We start from the raw sequence: 20,609 nt of genomic DNA, 5'->3' as shown, positions 1-20,609 counted from the left end.
CAGTAAACAATTATCTAAAAGAATATTGAATATATTTCTCCTTTTATTTTCCTATGTACATTTTCATATTAGTTGTGCTAGAACAATTATTTTAAATGTCAATCAATAATTTATCGTAAAAAAAATGTTAGGTTTATGGTAATGTTCATTGTTAAAATCTTGATGTGACCATATAGAGCAAAGTGGTGGATCAAACTTCAGAAGCTCAACCATAAAATTTGAAGTATTGGACTATTGAACAACGTTCGTCTATCCATATTTAGTTATACGACTCTTGAATACCTATGAACACTATAATGCCATTGGGACTCTTATAATCCATAAAGTTGCCAACTTTATGGATTTACTCCACTCAGACATGTAATAACATCAATAAGATAGACAAAACTCAAGATCTATTCATGATAAGCAATAAAGGTGGAGTTGAAAAGAAGATGATACTTATAGAAATTAAAAACAACAAAAAAAAAAATAAAATAGGAAAAAAAAAAAAACAACAACAAAAAACAAAAATCAAATCAGGTGGAATTCAAAAAGAAGATGATACTTATAGAAAACCCTATGGAGTGATCCAGCTTTAAAACCTAAAAAATCGATCCAAGTTTAATGAGAACGTGCCCCCGGTTAATTAGCCCACAATTCTGATCGTCCGATGAAAATCACAAAAATGCACTTTGTTATGGATTGCCAGCGTGGCATGCTTTGTTAAGCGTCGGATCATTTTAGATCCTCCCACCTTAAATTCAACCAAACAAACCGCGCATTATATATACTCCTCTTCTCCCTCCGTTTTATTCATCGAATTTTCAAATTCACAATCTACTCCGACGAATCTAATCTCTCCACACAAATTTCAAGTCAGATCAATGGAGTCCGGGAAAACAACTAAGGGTGCCGGAGGAAGGAAAGGCGCCGGTGAACGGAAGAAATCGGTGACCAAGTCGGTTAAGGCCGGACTTCAGTTTCCGGTGGGTAGAATCTCCAGGTTTTTGAAAAAAGGCCAATACGCTAAACGAACCGGCTCCGGTGCACCGATCTATCTCGCCGCCGTTCTAGAATACCTCGCTGCTGAGGTTCGTATTCAAGTCTTCTGTGATTAATTTGTTTTGTTTTGTGTTTTTATCGGTGTTTGTTGAATTCAACAATTGATTTGATTCCCAAAATCGAATTACAGGTCTTGGAGTTGGCTGGAAATGCAGCAAGAGATAACAAGAAGACGAGAATTAACCCTAGACATGTTCTATTGGCTGTGAGGAACGATGAAGAATTGGGAAAATTGCTTGCTGGTGTTACCATCGCGAATGGAGGTGTTCTACCAAACATCAATCCAGTTTTGTTGCCTAAGAAATCTGCAGTTGACGCCGAGAAGACTCCTAAATCTCCCAAATCGACTAAAGCTTCCAAATCACCCAAAAAAGCATAGAATAGTTGTGATGTTTGTATGAATCTACCTTAGGTTAATATGTTAACAAAGTTTCTTGATTTTAGCATCATAATTAATCTAATCATTTTGCAGTATATCTAATTGGATTATTTTGCTGATCTTTTTGTTGTTTAAGTTTACTGTTCTTATGGTGTTTTGGATTTTTAAAATACTCTAAAACCCTAATTTTATTGTTGTTGATTGAGATTCATCAATTTATCTGATTGATTGCTGTTTCCATTGAACATTGGTGATTCTAGTTATTGGACTGTGGGTTTTATCACAATTATTACCTATGCGTTTTGCTTTGAACTCACCTTAACAAGAAGGCTAGGTTTTGTGCTTGTGATATTGTTCATGTTCTTCAACCCTTTGATAATTTTCCTAAATAATTTATTTTTTCTAATTTGGTGTAATATTATTCATATTCCTTCAAATAGGGTTGAACCCTGAATTGTTGGTCTTAATATGAAAATGTGATGCCATAGATGTTTGCTTGGGGGCGTTTGTACCCATTGAAATGCAAAAAGCCCATAAGCCATTGATTTTCTGGTTATGAATAATATTTTTATAGTTGCAATTTATAGATTGTTGTTTATGTATGGACGTAAAGAATGGATGAGATCATAAATAGTCTCTTTAATTTGGCGTTTTTAGTTTAGGGTAACGCAAACACGACTGGAAATCAAAATTTTGTCGAAATTGAAATTTTAAATATGGGTTTTTAGGGTGTTTGTGTCTATTATAAAACATATGATGTGATGTCATGATGTGTTTTAGAAAATTGACATGTGTTATGTATTTTGAATTTGCTGTGTCTTAAGTATGTGAATTAAATAAACAAATGCTCGATTTAACTTATATGTGTTGTGTTTATTGTGTCGTTTCCGAGTTGGTAAAAAACACATCATTTTGTGTTGTATTTGTTTTATGTAAACATTTGCTGTGTCAAATAATTGTTCAATTTGATACCGTTGTTATGTTTGTTTGATTATTATAGTTGGTCAGTACAATAAAAATGTTGTGGTATTTTAAAAAAAAGTAAATTGGCTATTTACTTATTTTTTTAATCTATTTGTGTAACATCCGACACCTTGAGGTGTGAAAAATTAAGCAATTCTCGAATTTGGGACTGGTCACAACGTGAAGGTAGGACCTTCACGTCGTGACATGGTCATATTATGCGGGTTGTGTCATTAAGGTGTCACGACGTGAAACTATAGGTGTCACGACATGAGATATGATTTAATGAAACCATAATTTCGGACTTTGGACCTATTTAAAGGAATTGAGGGGCTAGGGTTTCCTTCATCCTTAGCCCCTATCACCTCCAAAACAGAAAGAGAGAAACCCAAATTCATCTAATCTATTTTAGAGCTCAATTTGGTGTTTTTGGTAGTTTAAAGAGAAGAAAAAGGTGTTCCAGTTGTGCATCTAGCAAGGGAACATCATCATCGTCATATCGTGCTTGTTTTAGAAACTTGTAAGTGTCAAAGCTTAAACCTTTATTGTTGAATATTGTTAGATCTAGGTTTTGTCCCATTTTTTTTCTATGTTTAAGCAAACTTGAATGAAAGGAAACCATAAAGTTGGCAACTTTATGGGTTATAAGGATCTCATGAGTGATATAAAGTTCATATCTAGTAGATGGTTGAGTTTTGAATCCTTGTATGAGAACTTTAGTGACCTCTTCTACTTTTTTGGCCCAGTATAAAATCTAGACATGTATTCGACATACATGTCCATAAATCATTGATTTTTAGGTTGATTATGGAGTTATATGACCTTCTGGAAAGTTGGAATGCATGAGTGAAATGATTGGGTTGAATGCATTAAGATGTCCATTGTGAGTAACTCGTGACATGACTATTTGGGGGTCACGAAGTAACAGAGGAGTTCCTCAATTGTTTTGGCATGACGCTGTCACGACATGAGGAATTGGTCCTCACGACGTGAGAATGTGTCACACCCCTGAACCAGATCGACAGAAACGTTTGGGGGTGGATGACTTCATGTACAATATCATAACAAATGAATAATAGTGATCAAAGTCATACAACCATTGCATTGATAATTTAAAATGTTATGTTGTACACAAAACATTGTTTACTTGATGTTAAATACAATATGTCCAAAAATAAATAATGTGACGCGGCGTCGCCCCATCCTCAAAACCCTTTTGATTACCTGTTTAATAATTTCCTTAGAATACAAGCGGTTTTGAAAAAGTGTCAACAATTAAGTTGGTGAGTTCATAAGATTTTTGTATGCGAAAACCGCTAATTTTTCCTTGTATGAATGATAGAGTTCGCTTTCAGAAAATCCAATATTTTCTTTAAAAATGAGTTGTAAGTCTTAAACCCAAGACCGAAAATGTAAGTAGTGTTGTACTGGAAAGTAGTATTATGAAGTTTTATCCTTATATTAAACTAATTGATTGTATGTTAACCCCTAAACCAAATGTATTGTTAATACCCTATGCGAGTTATTATAACCATGCTAGCAACTAGTGGCCTGCTACTGTTGGGTTTTAAGCACTATAACACTCTTATGGTGCACATGCAACCCTAGATGTTTTGGATCTATGTTTTCTCTAATTATACATGTATTTTCAATTTACCAAAGCATACATCCTAACTAGCATACAATAGAGGATATACAATATAAAACTCATAGTTTGATGAATACCTCTTATGTAGTTTGAAGTTCTTGGCCTTTGAAAGCTTTAGAACCTCAAGTGCGATGCCTCTAATGTGTCACCAACACCAAATGCAAGAGGAGGCTTGAGAGAATAAGCTAGTTAGCTCAAAATCGATTATCAAACTCTTAAAATGATGGGGGCAACCGATTTTGGCTCTAGGGGTGTAACACCCTGATCCTCAGGTACTAATAATGATATTTTGGTTTGGATTTTTGAGAGCCTACTCAGCGAGTTGGCCTCCCTACTCGTCGAGTAGTAGCGGGTTTGTCCGCGAAGTTTAATGATCTACTCGCCGAGTCCATTATGGTACTCGACGAGTAGATGCTGGCAGATGAAACCCTAGATTTCGGGGCCTTGCACCCTATTTAAAGGGTCATTAGCCTCCCTTGGCCTCCCATTTACAACTCTTTACCTCCCAAAAACCCTGTTTTGAGTGTGTGAGTGTGTTGCTTGGTGATTTAAAGCTTAAAGGAGGGATTTGGTGAAGGAATCACTTGAGGAATCAAGCTAGAAGAAGCAAAGGACTCGTGGGGATTCAAGATCTACTTCTGTGGAGCACTTTCTGAAGGTATTAAGCTGTCTCTTGGCTCATTTCCACCCAAAACCCTCTTATGCATGGATTCTAAGATAGGGCTTTTATGTTTAAGCCAAGATATGAAGTTGTAACTTCAGATCTGAACTCCTTTTGGCCTTGAGATGCATAAAGTTATCAGTCGAGCTTAGCATGTGCCTTCCCTCAAGTGTATGACTCCATTCCAAGCTTAGATTTTCTATTTTAGGGCCTTAAAGCCTTGCATGCACGTAAAGTTTGCAACTTTACGTGGAAAGCATGCCTCAAAAGCCTAGATCTGTAGTTTGGAAGCATTGCATGGCTCAAAAGAGTCTGTATGGCTTGAGATCTGATAGGACTCAACAAGTCGCAGGGGGAGACTCGGTGAGTCATATGAAGGCAGACATGGACTCGACGAGTTAGATGAACAACTCGGCTAGCCCGATGAATATTTTTATGAACTCGACGAGTTGGATGAACAACTCGGCGAGCCGGATGAAGATTACCTAGAACGCAACGAGTTGAAGTAACAACTCGGCGAGTCGAGTAAGATTCCCCCAATTGTTGGATGTTCGTAGACGTGTCGAGTGTCAAGCAAGGGAACTCGACGAATGAACTTAGATTATCAATCAAGACCGTATGAACTCGACGAGTCACCTCGATGACTCGGCGAGTAGATGTTATCCCGGGAAACTCGGCGAGCTACTAGTGGTACTCGGCGAGTTAGGGTCAACATGGACTGTTGACTTGACCCTGGCTGTAGTTGACCAGGATGGACTTTGGGGAAATGACTGGATATTGTATGACACTTTTTAGGCAGTTGCGTGGAGCAGCCTGTGAGGTATATTTGGTCGCAAAGTGTCAGTTCAGCATTCGTGACAGGTGAGTCTTCTCACCATACCTATGGGTGTAAGGCACCAAGGCCGACCCATTATGTGATTACGATATATGTGTTAGACATTTTGTGTTTTGTGATTGCCTGTTTGTATGAAGACCCCGGGGGAAGCCCGTGGCATTGGATGTACGACCATGTGGGGTAGCCCATGGTAGTCCTAGGTGAAGACCATGTGGGGTAGCCCATGAAATTAGATGTAAGGCCATGTGGGGGAGCCCATGGCAGTCCTAGGAAAAGACCATGTGGGGTAGCCCATGGCAGGTTTCATGTATGCATGGCTTACGTGATATGTGTGTAGCTTTTATAGCTAACAGGATATATGATATGTGGTTTGTGTGTATGTGGTATGCTCTGGGAAACTCACTAAGCATTTCGCTTACAGGTTGTTGATTGTTTCAGGTACTTCAGAGCCTAAGGGCAAAGGCAAGGCGTGATGACGTGGTGTGCACTCTACCTCTCTTTTTGTGTGTTGGGACTCTCTGATGTTTTCAAAAGTATAATGAAATTGTAATAATTGTGAGTTTGAAAACAAATGGTTTGGAAATCTATGGATTATGGGAATTGTTTGATTAATTTAAAAATGAAAAATTTCTTGGTAAAAATTGGGTCGTTACAAGTTGGTATCAGAGCCTTGGTTTGAGGGATTCGGACACATTCTCGGGTGTGTCGGGACTCAAACTAAGGAAGTGGTAAAATGTTTTCAAAAGAAACTTAAAAAGGATTTTTAAGCCAAAAATAGGAGAGTGCAACGCGCGTGATCAGCCGAGCCAAGTAAGTAGTTTCCCAAGTTGAATAGCCATGTTATATGATAGTGAGATTTGTCGATTATATGGAATTGCTAAGTGTATGTTTTAAAATTATATACGGTTAGGAGCTGATAGCCTCAGATGATTGATTTAGCCTATTTGATCCTTTCTGTGTATAATTTGCATGCCTAAAAGCAACCTGTAGCGATTGGTTTGACTGTTAAGAGTAGGACAACCATAGGGTGTCCAGGTTTGACTCATGTGAGAGTTGTGAGTCATGATTTGTGTGGATAGATTTGGAGGTACCAGGTAAAGCAATGGGGTAAGGTGCGAGTAGGTGCGGAAGGTAGTATTGGGCCTGTACTACTGGAAGCACATGACTTGTACCCAAACCCATTTTCTACCTGGGAATTCCAAAGGAAATCGGTATGGAAGTAACCTCGTTATGGGTATCCTGATCATTATGTTTTGTGAAATGACAGTCCAGCATGGTGGTTACGCGATTGGGATCAGGACCGGGATCAGGATCGGGATCCGGGGCTGGGTCGGGCGGCCCTACTGATGGTATTGACGAGAGGCTGTGTGAGCTGATTGCGGCCGAGGTTACGAGGGGCATCCTTGACTCTACCCTAGTCATCTTTGGGACGGTCAAGGAGGGTATGATGGAAATCATGGAGGAGAGACTTAGAGCATTTAGGGTCGATATTTTTGCAGGCCAGGGTGGAGCTCGAACCCCCTCGTTTAGGGAGTTCAAGGCATGCGGAGCTCCGAAGTTTTCTGGGGTCAGGGATCCCATTGTGAGCAGACGCTGGGTGGTGGACATTGAGAATGCCTAACGCACGAGTTCTTGTCTGGAGGAGGCAAAGGTTGGATTTGCTTCCTGTATGCTGAGGGACAGGGCCCAAGATTGGTGGGGCTAGATTACTAGTCAGGTGGGAGCAGCCGGTGTGGCTGACATGTCGTGGGCCGAGTTTGTCCGACGATTCGATCAGGAGTTTGCACCACCTATTAAGGTGCAACGGATGGTGAGGTAGTTTCATGATTTACAGCAGACTACTGAGACTGTGGCGGAGATCACCACCAAGTTTCGAGAGCGAGCTTTGTTGATCCCTCAATATGCGGAAGATGAGGACATGAGGAGGACCCGATATCACTTTATGTTGAGAGAGGATATACGGGAATTTATGAGCTTTATAGGGTGCAAAACCCTGAATGAGATGGTTGATAAGGCCCGTGAGAGGGAGATGGAATTGGAGTCTCGCACGAAGCGGAAGACTGAGCAGGTTCAGGCAGCGGGGGCTCAGGCTAAGAAGCCTAAGACCTCCGATTCTTCGAGTAAGGGCCAGTAGGGCTGGGGTTGGTGCGCCAAGTGCGGGAGATTTCATAGTGGAGCTTGTCAGACAGCCGGGATGTCGGGATGCTACTAATGTGGCCAGCAGGTTCACTTGAGTAAGGATTGACCCAAGAAGGGCTTGATATGTTTTCACTGCAACCAGACATGCCATAAAAGGCCGATTGTCCAAGGTTGCAAGGAGGAGGAGGAGGAGGATTTGTGACAGTGCCCGTGCCCGCCACTATGAGGACTACTAATGGCCGCCCTAAGGCGGAAGCTCCAGCGGTGAAGAGTCGCGCATTCCAGCTGACTACCAAGGAGGCTCGGGCCGCGCCAGACGTTGTGGCTGGTATGTGTTCATTATCCTCTGTCTTTTTTATGGTAAATGTTTGCATGTATGCTTATTATGCTTTGTATAGGGACCTTTCTGGTCAATGGTATGACGGCCCATGTCTTATTCGATTCGGGGGCTACCCGATCTTTTGTGTCTCTTGCGCTTAGCAAGAAATTCTGAGACGCACCAGGGACTCTGGATACCCCGCTCGAGGTGGAGATTGCAGATGATCGCACTGTGAGTGTTGCGGGGTGAGTCAGGACTACGTCCTGAATGTGCACGGCGAAAGGTTTCGCGTTGATTTGGTTCCCATACCATTGCGAGGATTAAAAGTGATTACTGGGATGGACTGGCTGGGGGCCAATGGGGCCATGATCGATTGTGAGCGGTAGCTAGTCCGGGTTCGAACCCTAAGGGGGGGAGAACTGGTTATCCACGCCGAGAAGACCACGCAGGGCCCGACCCTCTGTTCAGCTGCGAGGGCGAGGAGGTTTCTGCAACAGGGATACATGGGATTTTTGGCCTATGTTTCAGATACGCGAGTGGAGGTAGTGACGGATATCAATAGTGTACCAGTGGTGCGGGATTTTCGGGACGTTTTTCCCGAAGAATTACCCGGAGTGCCTCCGGAGAGGCAGGTGGAGTTTCGTATTGACCTGGTACTCGGTGCCGCCCCGATAGCAAAGGCACCATATCGGTTGGCGCCACCTGAGATGCAGGAATTTTCCGCACAGCTTCAAGAGCTACTAGACCGAGGGTTCATCCGTCCAAGTAGTTCTCCGTGGGGAGCTCCGGTCCTTTTCGTGAAAAAGAAGGACGGGCCACACAGGATGTGCATCGATTACAGAGTATATACCGAAGACAGCTTTCAGGACTCGTGGTTCTCTAAGATTGGTCTTCGGGCAGGGTATTATCAGATGAGGATATACCGAAGACAGCTTTCAGGACTCGTTATGGGCATTACGAGTTCGTGGTGATGCCATTCGGGCTCACCAATGCTCCAGCCGCGTTCATGGATCTCATGAACCGGGTGTGCAGGCCGATGTTGGATTAGTCGGTGATCGTTTTTATTGATGATATACTGGTCTACTCCAAGGCCAGAGAACAACATGAGCAACATTTGAGAGAGGTGCTGGAGACCTTGAGGACGGAGAAGTTGTATGTGAAGTTCTCCAAGTGTGACTTTTGGTTGCGGGAAGTACAGTTTTTGGGTCATGTCATCAATCAAGAGGGTATTTCGGTTGATCCCACGAAGGTGGAGGCTGTGATGCGATGGGAAGTACCGAGGAATGCATCGGAGATTCGTAGTTTCTTGGGCTTAGCGGGTTAGTATCAAAGATTTATCCAAGACTGCGGTGCCATTGACCCGTTTGACCAAGAAAGATGCGGCTTTTCAATGGAGTTAGGATCAGCAGAGGGCTTTTGAGACCCTGAGGCAGAGGTTATGTGAGGCTCCAATCCTAGTATTGCTCGAGGGATTGGACGATTTCGTGGTATATTGTGATGCATCGATTTCAGGACTGGGTGCGGTACTGATGTAGAGGGGACACGTGATCGCATATGCCTCGAGGCAGTTGAAGCCTCACGAGGCAAATTACCCCACGCATGACCTGGATTTGGGGGAAGTGGTGTTTGCTCTCAATATTTGGAGGCACTATTTATATGGGGTGAAATTCGTTGTGTATACCGATCACAAGAGTCTGAAGTATTTGATGGACCAACAGAACCTGAATATGCGACAGAGGAGATGGTTGGACGTGCTAAAGGACTATGACTGCGAGATTCTATACCATCCAGGGAAGGCCAATGTGGTGGCCGATGCATTGAATCGCAAAGCGATGGGGTCGCCGATCAGGGGTATTTGTATGAGGGTGACGGTAAGTCCACCCTTGATGGACATGATTCGAGAGGCTTAGGTCGAGGGGGTGAAGAAAGAGAATTGGAAATTGGAAAAAATTTGGGGGCAGTATCCTTTGTTTGTTAAGGATAGTTGTGGCTTGTTGACGCAGTGCGAACGGGTATGGGTGCCGATGACAGGGGGAGTGAGGCAGAGATTTTTAGAGGAGGCGCATAAGTCCAAATTTTCTATACACCCAGGTGCAACAAAAATGTATAGGGATTTGAGGTTGAGCTATTGGTGGCCCTGCATGAAGTGGGAGATCGCCGAGTATGTGGAGCGATGCTTGACGTGCAGGAAGGTCAAGGCCGAGCACCAGTGACCTCATGGTAAGGTTCAGCCACTACCCATTCCCATGTGGAAGTGGGAAGAGATCATTATGGACTTCATCACGAAGTTACCGCGGACAAAGAGGGGAGTAGATGCCATATGGGTGATCGTGGATAGACTGACGAAAAGTGCTCACTTCATTCCGATCTCCGAGAGTATATCTGCAGAGAAGTTGGCAGAAATTTATGTTCGAGAGGTGGTGGCTAGGCACGGAGTGTCGGTATTAGTGGTTTCAGATAGGGATGTTCGGTTTACATCCAGGTTTTGGAAGAAGTTCCACGAGGAGCTGGGTACTCAGCTGCATTTTAGTACGACATATCACCCCCAAACCGACGGCCAAAGTGAGAGGACGATCCAGACACTGGAGGATATGTTGCGGGTATATGTGCTGGATTTTGGAGGGAGTTGGGATACGTACCTCCCACTGGCAGAGTTTTTGTACAATAACAGTTATCATGCTAGTATCGACCGAGCACCATTTGAGATGTTATATGGACGGATGTGCAGGACCCCAGTGTGCTGGGATGAGGCTGGACATCGAGTGTTGGGGAGCATGGGGGTGGTACTTGAGACCACCGGACTGATTCAGCAGGTGCGTGACCGATTTCGAGTCGCACAGAGTCGCCAAAAGAGTTATGCGGACCGACGGTGGTCAGACCTCGAATTTCAGGAAGGAGACTTTGTCTTACTGAAGGTGTCACCTTGGAAGGGGATTATCCGGTTCCGCAAGAGGGGAAAATTGGGACCTCTGTTCATAGGTCCGTTCAGGATCATAGCCCGGGTGGGCAAGGTGGCATATCGTTTAGAGCTCCCGGAGGAGCTTATTCGGATTCAGAACACCTTCCATGTGTCTCAGCCCCGGAAGTGTGTTGCCGACGAGTCTTCAGTCATATCCTTGGACGACATTCAGTTGGATGGGAGTCTGAATTATGTCGAGAAACCAGTTGCGATCCTAGACAGGAAGACGAAGAAGCTCCGTAATAAAGAAGTGAGGTTGGTAAAGGTGCAATGGCAGCACCAAAAGGGGTCCAAATGGACCTGGGAATCGGAAGATGAAATGCGAGGTTTCTATCCGGAGTTGTTTGGACCAGTAGGCTTCGAGGACGAAGCCTAATTCTAGTGGGGGAGAGCTATAACACCCTGATCCTCAGGTACTAATAATGATATTTTGGTTTGGATTTTTGAGAGCCTACTAGGCGAGTTGGCCTCCCTACTCGTCGAGTAGTAGCGGGTTTGTCCGCGAAGTTTAATGATCTACTCGCCGAGTCCATTATGGTACTCGACGAGTAGATGCTGGCAGATGAAACCCTATATTTTGAGGCCTTGCACCCTATTTAAAGGGTCATTAGCCTCCCTTGGCCTCCCATTTACAGCTCTTTACCTCCCAAAAACCCTGTTTTGAGTGTGAGTGTGTTGCTTGGTGATTTAAAGCTTGAAGGAGGGATTTGGTGAAGGAATTACTTGAGGAATCAAGATAGAAGAAGCAAAGGACTCGTAGGGATTCAAGATCTACTTCTGTGGAGCACTTTCTGAAGGTATTAATCTGTCGTCTGAGTCTAACCGATGTAGGGACGAGTCTTCTACTCAAAGGATTATCTGAGCCTCGTCACATGTGATGATATTCAGGTGATGGCTAATTGGCATCACAAGGAGGCCTTCAGCAGCTGAGGACTGGTTTGAGTTGAGTCAGAGGTTTCCCTAGGGCAAGCCTAGGATGAGAGTAGTGCTGGAAGCAGTGTTAGTAGTATTGAAAGGGACTTGGTGAAGTTGAAGCAACCCTTGCGGAAAGTACGGATAGATGTGGAAGGTAGTATGGGCCCGTACTACTGGAAGCAGAGGATCCGTACTCGAGTCAAGGAGGGTTGAGATGGAACCAGGAATCTTGGAAAGCATGTGAGACCTCTAAGAAAGTATATGGGACCCTGACAACAGTTTGTTCATTTTCAAAATGGTGGTCACGCGTCATGGAGCGGGGGGGTCAGGATCTGGGTCAGGATTGGGCTTGGGTGCAGGGTCCGAGCATGCGGATAATGGGTTACGCGAGTTCATTCCGTCCGAGATAATGAGAGGTATCCTTGATGCGCGACGCCGGTTATCTTTGTGTCGATCAAAGAAGGGATCATTGAGCAGATGGAGGATCGCCTCCGAGCTTTCAGGAGCGATTTGGCGTCTGGCCAGGCGAGTACGCACATACTGTCCTTCAAGGACTTCAGAGGGAGTGGTGCGCCGGATTTTCACGGGGTGAAGAACCCCATTGCTACTAGGAGATGGATCGTAGACATCGAGTCTGCGCAGCTGACGAGCTTCTGCCCGGAGGGGTCGAAGGTCTGCTTTGCGGCGGGGTGTTTGAGAGACAGAGCCAGAGACTGGTGGGAGTCAGTTGTTGATTCCTTGGGAGCCATAGCCATTGAGGCTATGACCTGGCCCGACTTTGTGACCAGGTTTAGGGCGGAGTTTGCACCGGCGGTGGAGCTTCAGCAGTTGGCCAGAGAGTTCCAAGACATGAGACAGACGACAGAGTCGGTGTCGGAGATTACCACCAAGTTTCGGGAGAGGGCCTTATTGGTGCCTCAGTATGCAGGGGATGATGAGATGCAGAGGACCCGCTATCATGACATGTTGAGAGCGGATATTCGGGAGCATGTCAGCTTCTCGACATGCCCGACCTTGGACTCTATGATTGACAGGGCACGGGAAAGGGAGATTGATTTGGAGCACATTGCGAAGAGGAAGTCAGATCAGATGTATACTTTGGAGGGTCCCAGGAAGAGAGCCAAGAATTTAGATCAGCGGATAGCAGACCGGCAGGGCCGAAGTCAGTGCAACACGTGCGGGAAACGTCACGAGGGAGTTTGTCATTCCGGGGGTTTAGGCTGCTACAAGTGTGGCAGTGATGGCCACGTCAGCAGGGACTGCCCACAGGGGGCAAGCCCATTATGATTTCACTACAGTCAGGTGGGTCACAAGAAGGCCGACTGTCCGACAGCAAAGGGAGGACCAGGGAGTGCGTCTGCCCCGACAACTTCGAGGATTGCGGATGGGTGAGAGGGTAGGGCTTTGCAACGACAAATGAGGGAGATCTGGATTACAGCAGGGAATGTTTCTGGTATGTATCTATGGCTTTTTGGATTCCATGTGTATTAGGGTTGTTATTACCCCGAACTCTGGTGATAGTATGTATGAGTTGTCTCTCTGCTTGTATTCGGATTGTACTTTCAGAATTGTCTTATGCCAATTGCAAACCAGGAACTATTAGTAGCCAGTGCAGGGTTATCTCTCACTTCGGGTTCGAAATGTCCAGTATTATCTCGATTATGACCAAAAGCGGTTCAGGAGTGTTGCGTGGAGGATGATGGGCAGGGTACATGGAGTAGCCCTCCACTATTATCAGGGTTTGGTGGCTTTGGTATTGGTACTTGGGATAGCTTTGGGAAGCATCAAGGGAAGTGGTCTATCACTGATGGATTTTCTCTGAGCTTTAGTTATTCGGACCTTAAGGGCATTAGTTGGAGCCCAGGGGATTGTCAGTATCGGGATGCAGGAGGTGTTTGGAATGGGCTAGTGGTGGATCGCTAGCGACATCAAGGCCATGGTAGTTATCATGCCTATTGTGCAAGGGAGGAAGGAATGGAAATCCTTGGGTTTTTCACGTGCAATAAAGACATAGCCGAAGCTAAGTGGGGGAGAAGCAATCATGTTATGGGAGCAGCAGCGGTTTTGGAACCGGGATAAGTCTTGCTCTCCTATCGGGAAGGAAGACGGCCCAGGTGGCTATGTGAATTGAGGAAAGTGTGAACTGGAAGTTCGGAAAACCTGCCAATTGTGATATCGCATTCTCGGGTTGCCCGATAACCGATTGCAGAAGAATCGGTTAGGAGTTTCAGATAAGACATGCGTACAGCTCGGTGGTACTAGGTTGTGCTGATATGCTCGACTATGGGTTAGTCATAGCATCCACTGGCAGCCAGTCGGTGTGGAAAGGTGTTGTCAGACTACCGGATGGCCGTAGCATTCACCAGTGGTCAGATAGTAAGAGGAGTGTGGTAAGACTACGGTGTGGCCCGTAGCATTAGTTTAGTAAGACTGCGGTGTGGCCCGTAGCATTAGTTTAGTAAGATTGCGGTGTGGCCCGTAGCATTAGTTTAGTAAGACTGCGGTGTGGCCCATAGCACTAGTTTAGTAAGACTGCGGTGTGGCCCGTAGCACTGGTATAGCAAGACTGCGGGGTGGCTCGTAGCTTTAGATGGCTGGCAGCGCTGAAGTTTTGCAAGACAATGTGGGTGGCCCGTAGCATTCGCTAGTTGGCAGAGCGAGTATAGTGAGACTACGGGGTTGCCCGTAGCATTCGTCGGTCCCTATTCGCTAGTGCGAATGTATCAGACGTGTGATTCACTTCTTCAGATAGTTAAGTTCAGGATGGGGCAGCCGCTCGGATGTGAGTGGGCCACATTGTGATTGGGAGCGGAAGACGGTAAGGTCATTGGAGACCAGGAGTGGCGTAAGATTGCGGGTAAGCCGTGGCATTCATTAGTAGTTTGGGTCGCAGAGTGTGGGCAGAGGGGCCCGTACCTCCAAGGTAGCATGGGGGGAACCGGTATTCTTGGAAATGGTAGATCAGTTGGGACCAGTACGGTCTTGGTTCATCCGGTAGGAGAATGGGAGTCATCAGGACTTCAGGCAGGAATGCTGGTAAGGGATTCGCAGCGAAAAGCCATGAACTGATCGGATGATGCTAAGATGCTCATCGCGGGATCAAATGATCTCAGAGTAAAGGATTTGGCTCGGTGGCGCCGTCCTCGTCTGAGCCTTAAATGTAGCAGAAAGGGATCTGCTACCCGAAGGATTATCGGAATTCTCATGATTGGGTGGAGCCTTCAGTATTGGTGCATTTCATGGGGACTTTTCTATGAGTATTGGTATGATGGTCGGCACTGGGAGTAGCCGGGATTGCAGTTTCAGCAGAGGATCGGTCCTCGGAGGAAATTGGAAAGGTTGTTGCTTGTGGAAAGTACCTTAGAAGGCCAGTGACAGTGTAGGGTAAAAGGGTAAACCCCTTGCGAATCGAGGGTAAGTGTAACAGGAGTATCGGTATGATTACCGGTTGGATAAAAGTGTTGTACTCAAAGGTAGTAAGGAAACGGGTTATGCTGAAGATGACATCTTCAAGGTTTGGATCGGATGGGCGGAGTGTGTACCTAGTGGTAAAGTGGTGACCAGATGGTAAGATAGTTGGTCGTGGCAGACTTCGAGGACGAAGTCTAGTTTAAGTGGGGGAGTGTTGTAACACCCAGAAACAGAAAGACCAAGAAAATAAAGGAAAGGCTCTGAGTCAATAGTCAACTCGTCGAGTCCAAGGAGGAACTCGACGAGTCGGAGCGGGATCCGGGGGATCGATTAAGTAACCGACTCGGCGAGTCGGCAAAGAGGACTTGGCGAGTCCGGTCTAAATAGGGAAACCCTAAATCCGGGAGTTTGTGCACTATTTAAGCATCTCATTCTCTCCCTTAGGGTTCCTTATAGCCTCTCTTATCCAAAATACGAAACCCTAAGCCTCCATTGTTACACATTCAAGTTTTCTTACCATTGTGGGTGATTTGAAGGAAGAAGGAAGAAGGAAACCATTGGGGATTCAAGGATTGGCAGTAGATCCAGAGTTTGTGGGATTTTCCAGAGCATTTGAAGGTAATGAGTCGCTACCTTCACTCTTTTGCATATAGATCAACCTTTATCATGAGATTTGGGGCTTTTAGGGCAAGTTTAAGAACCATTTTGAGTTAGAAGCCTAGATCTTAAGTTGCTACTTCAGATCTAAGTGTATCTTGGCCTAGAGAATCATAAAGCATCAGTCTATGGGTTGATTGTAAAGCCTCTTTGTCTTAAACCCTAGTTTATAGTGTTTTGAGCCTAGATCTCCTTAGCTACACGTAAAGTTTGCCACTTTACGTGAGGAATAGGCTTTAGGAGAGTGGATCTATAGTTTGGAGTCAATGCATGACTCAAAAGCCTCTGAATACAGAAGGACTGAATAGACTCGACGAGTCCTTCGAGTGGACTCGACGAGTAGTATGAAGACGGAGATGAACTCAACGAGTTGGATGAACAACTCGGCGAGTCTGTTGAAGATTGCCTTGGACTCGGCGAGTCTGTTGAAGATTGCCTTGGACTCGGCGAGTCAAGTCGCGAAACCCCAAACCCTTCGAGTTAAGACTCGGATCAGTGAGTTGAGTGGGGACTCAGTGAGTTGGATAGGACAGGACTCGGAAATCGGTAGACTCGGCGAGTCAGGGTCTGACTCAGCGAGTCGAGTCATGAATGAAATGATTCTGAGCGTATGAACTTGGCGAGTAGGGTTGACCTGGAAGGTTGAATTTTACCAGGACTTTGACTTTAACCAGAGTGGACTTAGTTCACTTTAGGAGGATAGTTAGACTAAGTGTTATATTGATATTGATAGCTCGGGGAGCTAGTGGAGCAGCGGCTCAGAGAGTTGTCGGTCAGCAGCCAGAGGTTCATCAGCAAAGTTCAGCAGTGCGAGGTGAGTCTCCTCACTGTTTGTATGAGTCTAAGGCAGCAATGCCGGCCCATTTAGTTTATGTATGATAAGAAGACTCGGGGGTTAGCCCTAGGCATTATGCATGAAAGACCAGGAGGCGGCCCCTGGCACACGGTATGTTATTATGTGTGGTAGGAAGATCCGGGGGTTAGCCCTAGGCAATATGTAAGAAAGACCAGGAGGTGGCTCCTGGCGCACTGTATGCTATTATACATGAAAGACCAGGAGGTGGCTCCTGGCACACTATATGTTGATTAGCCTAATAGAGTAGTATGTATAGTTGTCTTCGTGATACTTGCATGAAAGACCAAGGGTGGCCCTTGGCACTTGTCTGTAAGACCCAGGGAGTGGCCCCAGGCTTGACCAGGAAGACCACGTGCGGCCCGTGGCATAATGGCAAGACTATGTTTGGCACATAGCACCTTAGCAAGACTATGTTTGGCACATAACACCTTACTTGATTATGGATATGTTGGTTATGTATGGCTCTTGGCTATGTATGGCATGTATGGATCAGTTGGTTTGTATGGTATGTGGTATCTGGGGAACTCACTAAGCTTCGTGCTTACGGTTTTCAATTTTGGTTTCAGGTACTTTGTTTTCAAGGAAAGGAGTCGGCTCGATCGCAGCGCATCACACTATGTTTTCCGCACATGAGATCTTTGGGATTACACTATGATATGATTTTATGATAATATGTTTTGATTACCGACACTTTGGTTTGTCATGAGATATCAAAATGAATGTTTTTATACTGATGGTTTTATGTAATAACTTATTTAAAAATGAAATTTTTGGCCTTGAATTTTGGAATGTTACAACTATAACATTCCTTTTGGTGTACATGCAACCCTATATGCTTTGGATCTATGTTTTCTCTAATTATACATATATTTTCAATTTTCCAAAGCATACATCATAACTAGCATACAATAGAGGATATACAATATAAAACTCATAGTTTGATGAATACCTTTTATGTGGTTTGAATTTCTTGGCCTTTGAAAGCTTTAGCACCTCAATTGTGATTCCTCGAATGTGTCACAAACACAAAATGCAAGAGGAGGATTGAGAGAATAAGCTAGTTAGCTCAAAATCGATTATCAAACTTTTAGAATGATGGGGCAACCGATTTTGGCTCTAGGGGTGTCCTTTTATAGTGTTATAAATGTTGGGGTTACATCCATGCAAACCTTAATGCACCATGACCTTTCATATTACTTAGGCTCCATGGGTTAAACATCCATGGACTATCCATGTTCGTTTAGCCCATTATAATTAACCATGGATCTTTGGCCTACACTATAAGAATCATTGATTTACTTAATCAGTCCCCGTATATTTAATTAGTGTCTTTTGATCACTAAATTAATTCCAAATTAATTCTTGATCAATACTAACTAAATAATATGATTTCTCAATTAATATATTATACTTATAATATATTGATAAATCATAAATAGGCTTATTCTCAAAAGTCCATCCTATTAAGTTGCACTGGTGAAGGCAACCCAAAAGGACCATGCTATAATCGGGTCAAGTAAATCCCATTTATAATTATGGGCTTAGACACCAAATCCAACAACTACGATATTCTTCATGCGCCAAAATATTAGACATTTGCCACCCTAGATCTGCCGGTCTAACTGTAGCTAACAATTTAGGTGCGGGGTTTTCAATCTCGTATAGATCTATACACAAGTGCCATGCTCTCTTACCGAGACTCTTGTTATAATTTAGGACTTTAGTGTGTACTCTAGTAGGTACGATGAAGGCTTGTCTCACAAATTTGTATTAACCGGTTTACGTCTAGTGTAATGAAACCCTCAATGAAAGTATTACTCTTCCATAGGAGCCATATAGTGTAAAAATATTGATACCTTAAAGTAAGTATATAATTCGTCTAACATGATAGTGTAGTATCTATGATTCCCAAACTATACCAATTATAGTTTATTATGAATGTTTTGTTAAGTCCATTTATATAATCATTTATATAAATACATAATAGTTATCTTGTCTAGATGTTTTTAAAAGATTATATCATAAAAACTTACATCTAACACGTGTATGAGAAATTGATATGAAAAAAGTCCATTTCTGTTTAAAAATCCATCTTTAAATAAAATGATAAATTCTTGAGTTTTCTTTTTGTAAAACTAACTCATTGATATTTTGTCTAGTTTCATAATGCATGACCAAAACAACATATTTTGGTTTTTATCCCACAAAAATGGTATAATAACTAGGTTATAACTAGGGGTATCAATTTATGACACGACACGACAAAAATACACGAAACGAAATCGGGACGAAATCAGAATTTGAATTCGTGTTCGTGTCATTTTCGTGTCAAGATTAAAAAACACGATGTCGTGCCGTGTCATGTTCGTGTTCATAAATCGATACGAAATTAACACGATTAAGCATGTCGTTTTCGTGTTTTTCGTGTTATACATCTTTAACTATGAACGAAATACACTAATAGTTATGTAATATTATCTTTGTCGTGTCGTGTCATGTTGTCATGTTTTAATTGGTTCGTTTTCATGTTAATGAAAAAAAAAAGCACGACATCGTGTCGTGTCGTGTTCATGTTATACAAAACTTTGTCGTGTCGTGTCCTGTTAGACAAAAACACGACACGACTGCCCGATTTGACAGCCTTAGTTATAACCATTTTTGCTAGAAATGTCATATTTTGTCCAAATAAAATATTAGTCTTTGTAGTTTTGTAATTATAACTTTTCGTTATGAATATATAACATAGTTTATGTTTTGCTTTTCTTAGTTTTACATCTCAAAACTAACTTACCACAAATAAATGTTCTAAGAACTAGTGATAACCATATTTCATGCAAATTATGCTTTATATTTGAAATAAGATTGAAACATGCAAACATTTATGTAAATGTTCCAAATATTTATTGTATCCCCCCCCCCCCCCCCCCCGCGTAAAACATGATAAACTCGAAAATATGGGGGCATAAACTCACCTTGAGTGTGATTTTGGTTGGATAAAGAGGTGATGATGAAGATCTTCAGGCTTAGAGCAATTTGAAGGTGGTTGAAGAACTCCTTGAAAATGGTCTTATCATATGGGTTTAACACATAATAATATGTGTAAATGAGATGAATCTTACATGAAAATGTGTAGAAACACTAGATTAACAAGAATACTTACCAAAAATCCTAAGAACCAACTTGGAGGTATTGATCTTGGGAGGATTTGGACTTGTTTTCTTGAGAGAAAAGTGAATAACTTTGAAGGTGGTGGGGGTTTTGGGAGTTCTCGGCCAAAGATAAAGAGGGAGGGGGTGAGGTGATGTTTGCATTGTTATTTGTTAGATAAAAGCCTTGATACATGTAGGGCAAAATTTTGTATTGGAAAGGATGAAAACTCATGTCACGAAGTCAACCCTTTTCTTCTTTTCTTTCCCACCGAAAACCCCATTGGCCACCGAAATCAATGGTGATTTCGATCTAGTACCACCGAGATCACCTGGTGATTTAAGTCCAGGTACCTGTAACGCCCGGGTTTCAGGGCTAAGCATTTTTGTCAATGTAATAGTCTAGGTCAACTCTTGTAACTCTTTTTGAAGTAATAAAGATGAAATATTTGAGTATTATGTGAATTATGTGTATTTATGTGCTTATAATTTAATTATAAATGTATAATTGATAAATAATAAAAATAAGCGTCAAAATTAAAGTATAATATAATCCCGATATCTCTACATAAAGTTGTAGAATATGTCTCAAGGTTTCCGTACATATAAAGAATGCCGAAATCCGAGTTATAACGAAGAAGTTATGACCCGTCGAAGTTTTACGGTAAAACCGGCAC

At 43.3% G+C, this 20,609-nt stretch overlaps 1 protein-coding gene across 1 annotated transcript; it reads left to right on the top strand.

Moving 5' to 3' along the window:
• The first annotated feature begins 789 nt into the window (after positions 1 to 789).
• LOC145069835 (histone H2A.1-like) lies at positions 790 to 1,518 on the top strand. Its single transcript, XM_079016779.1, has 2 exons — positions 790 to 1,073; positions 1,175 to 1,518. The coding sequence occupies exons 1-2, from the start codon at positions 867 to 869 to the stop codon at positions 1,421 to 1,423; spliced, it is 456 nt and encodes a 151-aa protein (XP_078872905.1). The 5' UTR covers positions 790 to 866; the 3' UTR covers positions 1,424 to 1,518.
• Positions 1,519 to 20,609: the final 19,091 nt, after the last annotated feature.

The sequence above is a fragment of the Lactuca serriola genome, chromosome 8, assembly GCF_051521515.1.
Source record: "Lactuca serriola cultivar US96UC23 chromosome 8, Lser_US96UC23_V15, whole genome shotgun sequence".
Taxonomy (NCBI): Eukaryota; Viridiplantae; Streptophyta; class Magnoliopsida; order Asterales; family Asteraceae; genus Lactuca; species Lactuca serriola.
The sequence above is the reverse complement of the archived record's forward strand: the minus strand, read 5'-3'. Positions and strand labels throughout refer to the sequence as shown.